At 44.2% G+C, this 8,601-nt stretch overlaps 1 protein-coding gene across 5 annotated transcripts in view; it reads right to left on the bottom strand.

Annotated features, from left to right (window-relative positions):
• Positions 1-643: 643 nt before the first annotated feature.
• Positions 644-8,601, bottom strand: part of bmpr1ba (bone morphogenetic protein receptor, type IBa) — a 504,629-nt gene continuing 496,671 nt past the window's right edge. For all 5 annotated transcript variants that reach the window (XM_060851677.1, XM_060851678.1, XM_060851679.1 and 2 more), the window contains 3 exons: positions 7,863-8,038; positions 4,273-4,403; positions 644-2,966 (listed from right to left, as the gene is read on the bottom strand). In XM_060851677.1, coding sequence (XP_060707660.1) covers positions 2,841-2,966; positions 4,273-4,403; positions 7,863-8,038 — 433 coding nt within the window. In that variant the 3' untranslated portion in view covers positions 644-2,840. The remainder of the gene's footprint in view (positions 2,967-4,272; positions 4,404-7,862; positions 8,039-8,601) is intronic.

The raw sequence follows: 8,601 nt of genomic DNA, 5'->3' as shown, positions 1-8,601 counted from the left end.
CAAAAACTGAAATGACAGGTTCTGAAGCAGAACAGTTGGATGGGCCACTATTCTGTTCATGATTTTTTAAATACTGCATGTCGTAAGGAAATTTGTTAGTTAATAGGTGAGATTTCAGATATGCTGGAGCTGTAAAGATGACTCAGGACATTAAATCACTAAAGGTGAACATATCAATGCAAAAACAAAACCCCAAAAGCTGAAAGGAACACAAAAATCAATAGGAAATCATTTAGCCCATTGAGCCTGTTCTGCTATTCTGTGGAATAATGGATACTTTTTGCTGTAATTCTATATGTCTGCCTTAGCCTCCTGAAGAAGGGCTTATGCCCGAAACGTCGAATTTCCTGCTCCTTGGATGCTGCCTGACCTGCTGCACTTTTCCAGCAACACATTTTCAGCTCTGATACTCCAGCATCTGCAGACCTCACTTTCTCCTTAGCTCCAAATCATTTAATAAAGGAGCCAGTGAGCACTGCAGATGCTGGAGATCAGAGTCGAGAGTGTGGTGCTGGAAAAGCACAGCATGTCAGGCAGCATCCGAGGAGCAGGAGAACCGACGTTTCGGGCATAGGTTCTCAAAACGTCGACTCTCCTGCTCCTCAGATGCTGCCTGACCATATCATTTAATATGTCTGGTTATCAAAAGTCTATTGATTTCAGATTTAAAAATTAGCAATGGATGCAGCTCATGGATGGAAGGTGTCAAACGTTGTGAATTGCACCAAAGCAAACACTTGTGTTTCTTTTTGTTGGCTAATTGACAGGACGTATTGTATGTTATAATGGCCTCAGTGTGTTTATCCTTGAATAAATATTGGGATATAGTGAATTCCTCTCACTTCTTTGCACGTTTCCAAACCTCACTCCTGAAAGGGCGGTACAGTGGCACAGTGATTAGCACTGCCACCTCACAGCGCCAGAGACCTGGGTTCAATTTCCATCCCAGGCAACTGTCTGTGTGGAGTTTGCATGTTCTCCCCGTGACTGCGTGGATTTCCTCCGGGTGCTCCAGTTTCCTCCCACAGTCCAAAAGCTGTGCAGGTTAGGTGAATTGGCCATTCTAAATTGTCCCTAGTGTTCGGTGAAGGAGTAAATGTGGGGGTCTGGGTGGGTTGCTCTTCGCAGGGTTGGTGTGGACTTGCTAGCCCAAAGGACCTGTTTCCACCCTGTAAGTAATCATCGGTTCTGTTCAATCATCATCTTCATTTATAGAGAATATAGCTGCAAGTTTGGAGGCAGAAATATGATAGGAATGCTGAACACTGGGGCACTGGATCCACTGGGGCCCATCCTTATAACGAGGGTTATTGTCAAAAGTTCCCCTGTCTCTGGGATTCATTTGGAAACCAATGGGAAGGAGTACCCAGGAAACATGTGAAATGTGAGGCTCCCAAATAACTTCAGAGGAGCATGTCCTGAAGAAATGGCAGTAAACTACTAAACTCACTGCAGCACCCTTACAAAAGGGGAGGCGTATTGGGAAAATATTGGAATTTTTCCCAACATTGTAACCATAAGTCCCCACAAGGCTGTCCAAGTCTCTAATCTGACAAGTACCCACTGTCACGAGTGCCCACGAGTGGCATATAAAACAGGGCAGAATCTCAGTGACTTGGAGGAGCACCTTTTGGGATTTAGAACCTGTCTCCCTCCTCTCTCCTTTCTTTGTTTGGGGGTCAATTTCCCCAGCACTTCATGATACTTCCCATTGGGAGTGACATTCAGCAGATGATCAGTCCCTTACAACTAGCCCCTTGAGTGGTTTCCCAGCTGAGTAACCTGGTTGCTAACGTTACATTCATTGCCAGGCTCTGACTGCCAGGGACACCTGTTCTCTGAACCTATGAATTTACCACCAATGATGGTCCACCATGAATTCCCAGAGTGCTGCTCCAACACGATGAACTCTGGACCAGGAGATTATTCCTCTCATAGCTTAACAAATCCCCTTTCAATCCTCTGACCACCGAAAGTGTTTCTGTAAGAGCAGTAGGGCTCTTGAAGGAGATACAAAGGAAAGTCAGAAAGCATGATGGAGTGACAAGAGATCCAAGACAAAGATATTAGCACACAGTTCCAGTTGGCCAGATGGAATCCAATTATATGATCATCTGGAGACGGTTTTGAATGGAAGGTGAAGACATTACAATCCATGTCTCACATTGTCTGGGTTCCTGTCAATGCTTGTCAATAAATGTCATATTCCTGTCACAAGGCCCCTTCCCATCCAGCTCTCTTCGGTCAAAGGAATATCCACACGCATACTCAATGAAACGTTCTCATAGGTGTCCATGACAGGGCAGACAGCGGCGGAACACATTTTCTTGTGATGAGGACGTTTGCTCTCAGTGGACTCCAGGCGACATCTTCCGCCCCTATGGTCGTCAGAAACTCAGCTCAGTTAAACCCTACAGCAGCTCCACCCAGTGTTAATGGCGTCAGTTTATGTACAATTGGAGTCAGGTTGGAGTTGGCTTTTTGAGTCTCTTATTGCATAACACTTCTCAAAAAAAAACAAATTAACCAAGTGAACAGCTTTCACAGAAAGCGAGCATGCAACCTCCCTTTGTGTTAATCTCTTGAATACCTGTTTGTTTTTAACACTATGTAAGCAGGAAATACCCAGTGGATGCTCCTTTTGCCATCTCTGGTGGCTGCTGTGACAGTTCACTTCTCCCTCGTTAATCAGCCCATTGCTGCACCAACGATCAAGGGGTTGAAATGACTTAAATAGAAAAGATAGTTTAGAAAGGGTCAAAAGGCTGTCACTCTCCCATCCGCTACGGGTCTGGTGCTATGTGAGGGTCTCGAACACCGAGTGGAGATTTGGTGTTGCATCAGAGTTTAATATCTTGTGATTCTGACATTTTAGCCAAGGTTTTCTTCACTCGGAGAGCTGTTAGCCGAGAAGCTGGATTGTGGGCCCAGCACTCTGTCATGACTTTTCCCATTTGTCTCAAACACTGTGAAGGCAAACACACAAACACACAAATGGACATAAACCAAAGCAAACGGGCACTATCACTACCCTTCCCCGCACTACTGTCCCAAGGCTTCATTTGTTGAACGTAATATGGAGGAACTGCTTGATAAGACAGCAAGCCTTCTTTTCAAACCCCTCGTATTCGCCCCATCTCTGTCACTGATACAGCCCCCCTCAACACCCCCCCCTCCCCCCACCATTCCTGTGCTCCTACTGTTCCGACCTCCAGCTTATCCTCAATTTTAATCATTCCATGGATTTTAAAGATGGTCCAAAATGAGGAGATGGAAGTGAAGTCGTGATGGGAATTGAGCTTGTAGGTGGGACCATAGTTTACAGGATCCAAGGGAGGATTTGTATCTTCAACAGTTGGCAGGGCAGATGGGGGCAAGAAAGAATGCTAAGAGTTTCAAAACCAGGAAGGACTCACAGCTGAGAAGACAGAGGTGTTTATAATATCAAATAAAACAGTCAGAAAGTTCAGAATTTAGTCTGTACGGAATGAGCATCACAAATGCTTCACAAGATCACAAAACCTGTTGCTGTCTTCAGTGTGAAGCATTGAAACTTAACATGAGTGAGCACAGATGATAATTAACCTGTGCGTGTTCATAGCACCCTGTAGAATAATTCAGATTTTACAGCTCAAAGTGACAGAGTTAATGGTCAGTACTGGAGGCTGCCCCAAAATGGGAGCAGGAGACCTTCTTGGTCAAGTAGGAAGAAACATCTACAGAAGCTCAGCAAAACAGGGCAGTTAGAAGGGACTTGGCAAAACACAAGCATCACAGATTTCCTCAATGGCCGTGTTCTCAGTGGAAAACACGGTCCAGCATCTCTGGGCGATCTCCGAGGACACGCTGTCATATTTACAGTCATCGACTGGGAGAAATCTTGATGGTGACCTACTGAAACATGACCTGGAGAACACACTAGATAGTGGTTTCCAAAGGAGAGAGATCTTGGAATTGAAAGGTCAACTCTGTTTCTCTCTCTCTGCAGAATGCTGCCAAACCTGCTGAGTTTCTCCAGCACTTTCTGATCTCCAGCGCTGTGCTTTTTCTGATGGGAAATGGGATGACTGCAATGTTTCTGATGTGATGAACTTTCAATTCCAGACTAAATGAATTAATTCAGTTGAAACGGCACCAAGATGGCACCAAGATTGAACCCGTGACCTTGCATTACTAGACTATTCACAGAACAAATGCTTTCATCTTATTTTTCATTGTTCTGTTACACCATCCACCTGCCCCATGCTCGTCTTTAACAAATGTCTACCTTACCTCGTCACTGGTCCATCGATTGGGGAAGGATGGTCTCAGTCGCTTGATACACACCACCTCCCTCATATCTTCAAAGGACGGGTCACTGGGCACCAGATCATGGTAAGGGAGCTGATACTCTTCAACAATGCCTGTTGATGGAAATGTAACGCAGCATTAACAAACCACAATACAGGATACATTCCATTGAAGTAAACCCCTCGCCATTCCAGCTCTCCCCTCAGTGGCAGATGCCATAAAGCCCTCAGCGAGTCTGCCCACTCTCAAGACAAAAGTGAGGACTGCAGATGCTGGAAATCAGAGTCCAGATTAGAATGGTGCTGGAAAAGCACAGCAAGTCAGGCAGCACCCAAGGAGCAGGAAAATCGACGTTTTGGACAAAAGCCCTTCATCAGGAATGAAGACCTGATGAAGGGCTTTTGCCCAAAACGTCGATTTCCCTGCTCCTCGGATGCTGCCTGACTTGCTGTGCTTTTCCAGCACCACTCTAATCTGGACTCTGCCTGCTCTCAAAGTTATAACTGTTCAGCGCAGGAGCAGGAGTAAGTCAGTACTGACCCCCGCTGGAACTCCTCTTGACAGGCTTCCGGTGAGTGAAGAGGTTGCGAGGGGAGCATTAGACAGGGAGCACAGAAAGATCCAAGCAATCTTAATCTTTGACATAATAGAATTATGTCAAAGATAGCCAGAAACGGAAGTGTTGTTAGCAGACTAATGTGTGGCATGTTACCATGTTTGATCAGGCTGCTAAACTCTGGCCATTACCAGCAGTAGAGCAAAGTGAACCTTTAAAAAATGTATCAAATATTAAAATTGTTTACGTTTGTCACTGAAAGAAAATACCCATTCAAACAAAAACCGGTGTGATATTTTCGTAGCAGCTGAGAGTTAGTCAGTAACATGCTGTTTATTGATCTCGGAGCTGCTGTTTCTCAGCAATCAGAAAAAGCGAGCTATAAAATATCCAGCTTCAACTGACAGACAAGGCTCAACTCACTCTCAGTTCAAAAGGTGGGACTCAAATCCCAACGCACACGCACACACACACACACACACACACACATACACACATACACACACGTACACGCACATGCACGCACACACACAGACACACACACACAGACACAGACACAGACACACACACATACACACATACACACATGTACACACACGCACACACACAGACACACATACACACACATACACGAACATGCACGCACACACACAGACACAGACACACACACACGTACACGCACACACACACACATACACACACGTACACGCACACACACGCACACACACGCACACGCACACACAGACACACACACACACGCACACACACACACATATAGACACAGACAGACAGACACAGACACACGCACACACAGAGAGACACACACCGACACACACACTTCTTTTCAAAATACTTTGAATACCACTGCAACCTTTACCTTTCAACATACATTATCTGCTATGATTGGCCTGACTTAGAAAGTGCAAATTCACATGGTCTCACAGCTATCGACTGTTATCTGTGACATTCCCCATCAATATTTCTCTGGAATTCAGAATTTATTCTCTGGGTCTGTACCAAATCCAAAAGCAGGCAGATGGGGCATCTTTGGGCACCCTGCCATCCTCCATCCGACTCCCTTGAGTAGTTTGTACAATTCATTACAAACAAATTGAATGAAAACAATTAAATAATCATGGGAACACAGGGAGATGCTCAGGCCTGTTTAACTGTTCAGGTAACCCGCAAGCCATTTGTCTCGTAACTCCATCTACCACCTTTGTTAAGCAGCTTTTAATACTAATAGCTCATCATTTACTCATACTTCTGTCCTTTATGTTATTTCTTCCAAGCTTCCACCCATCCCTATGTTGGTAAACTCCTTCGATACTACAAGCCTCTGAGAAGCCAATGTTTTTCCTACCCTGGTTATTTGTGCATCTGATTTTAAACACTCGATATTGATGACTACATCTTCAACTGATCAGGCCCTCATCTCTGGAGTTCCCTCCCTAAATCTCTCTGCCAGTCCAACACTCTTTCTTCCCTTCTTTAAGAGAGCCCATAAAACCTCTGTCTATGATTGAGTTTTTGTCCTAAAGTATCCTGACATGAAGCAGTGTCCAATTTTGTTTGACAGCATTCCTCTGAAGCTCTCAAGCATTTCACTACTTTAAAGTCATCATGCAGATGAAAGTTATTATTTCCTAACAAAACGTCTCCACAGACTCTCTCTCTGCGTTCTGATACTGTGAGGATGTTTGACCAGAAGCAGTACAATCATGTAAATTTGTGGTTTCTTTATGTTGTCTGAAGGACCGTAACTGTTTTGCAGAAAGGTTGGAAAAGATTCTTAAACATTTACATCCATTGTTTACATCATTTTAATTTTCTTGAATAATAAGAAATATTGCTCCGTGCGACCTGGCGCCTATTGATCTGGAAGCGGTACCAACAAGATTAAATTCTGATTATTATAACCATGTGGCTCAACAAAACAGACAGCTGCCAGACAATGGAGAGCTGCAGCAGAGGGGTGGATGGAGAAAGTATATTTATAAGGAACAGTGTGTTTGTAAGATCATGAAGATAGACTTCAAACAGGGATTGCGTATTCAACAAATTTCTTGCATTGACTTCAGTTTTCCAGATCTGACAAGAATTCATTAAAAGGGTTACCTAAAGGAGTCTCTGGGGCTTCTAAACCATCAACACTATAATAAACCTAGATAAGGAGCTTGCACAGGTGTGCGCTATTCAGGTGAGAACTGTGTCCAGAGGTCTCAGATATAGAGTCCCTACAGTGTAGAAGCAAGCCACATCAAGCATCCCACACAGACACCAACACCCCTATATTTCCCATATCTAATCCACCACCTGCACATCATTGGACACTATAGGCAATTTAGCATGGCCAATCCACCTAATCTGCACATCTTTAAGCTGTGGGAGGAAACCCACATGGATATGGGAAGAATGTGCAAACTCCACACAGACAGTCATCCGTGGCTGGAATTGAACATGGGTCCCTGATGCTGTGAGGCAGCAGTGCTAACCGCTGAACCACTGCACCAGTAGAATAAAGCTGCTGATGAACATGACTCAAGGATCAATCGATCTGGTGAAAAGGTGAGGGATGCTACGTGGAGGATGCATGTTAGAGATCTGTGGAACTACACATGGGGTCACATGTTTGTGGGTGCTTGGAGTTTGTAAGAGGGACTTTGTTGTGTCAACTGCTTAAAGTGAAATAGTTGAAGTATCATTTGCCTGTTAATTCATGCTCACTTTACATTGATTCTGATTTGTGCTAAAGTACAAGTTACAAAGTGTGAAATCTTGTTGGTAATTTCTTAAAGTGAAATAGTTGAAGTATCATTTGCCTGTTAATTCCTGCTCACTTTACATTGATTCTGATTTGTGCTAAAGTACAAGTTACGACGAGTGAAATCTTGTTGGTAATTTCATTAGGGGAAGATCAGTCAAATTTGGTTATCTTGATTTCTGGCTCCCCCTTACCAATAGCAGATGGAGATCATAACAATACAAACAAGATAAGACAAACAGGTTACCTTACCTACAGAAACACAACGGCGAGCTATTTCCCAGAGGATCAGACCAAAGCTGTACATATCTGCCATGATGTATGATTGGAAATGGTTGCGATTGAGACTTTCGTCCAACACTTCTGGTGCCATGTAACGTTTTGTGCCTACCCTGGTGTTCAGGGGTATGTCAACTTCATTGGTGTCACTATGGAGGAAGGAAGGAAGAGAGTGAGTTACTTCCTTCAGCTCATCTCTTATGACACTGCTCAGTGAAAACTTCGCTTCTAAAAGTCCCTCTTTCCAGTCAGTGCATTGGGAAGAATGACTGAGAAATCCCAGCACAGAGTGACTAGGCAAGTGGAGATACCTGTGGTATGTCATCAGGACAACAAGTGAAGAGTGAACACGGTGGAATCTGGAGTCACACTGAAAGAGCCAGGCTGGGGAAAGTGGTCTCACTTGGCCAGTTTGGTTAGAAATCAGAGACCATGGAAGTAAAAGGCTGAACTGAAAGGCCAGGCAAAGACATACATTCGTGATGAAGGGTTTTTGTCAGAAACATTGATTCTCCTGCTCCTCGGATGCTGCCTGATTTGCTGTGCTTTCCCAGCACCACACTCTCGATAAAGGAGAAACATTATTTCACAGGGAGCAGTTAGGATCTGAAGGGTTCTGCCTGGTAGGCTATAAGGAAGAGGTCTAATTATACATTTCATAAGGGAATTGGGTAAATGCATAAAGGTTAAAAATGCTGAGTTGCGTGGGAAG

Source organism: Hemiscyllium ocellatum, chromosome 36, assembly GCF_020745735.1.
Source record: "Hemiscyllium ocellatum isolate sHemOce1 chromosome 36, sHemOce1.pat.X.cur, whole genome shotgun sequence".
NCBI lineage: Eukaryota > Metazoa > Chordata > Chondrichthyes > Orectolobiformes > Hemiscylliidae > Hemiscyllium > Hemiscyllium ocellatum.
Note: the sequence above shows the minus strand (reverse complement) of the source record. Positions and strands in the feature narration are given on the sequence as shown.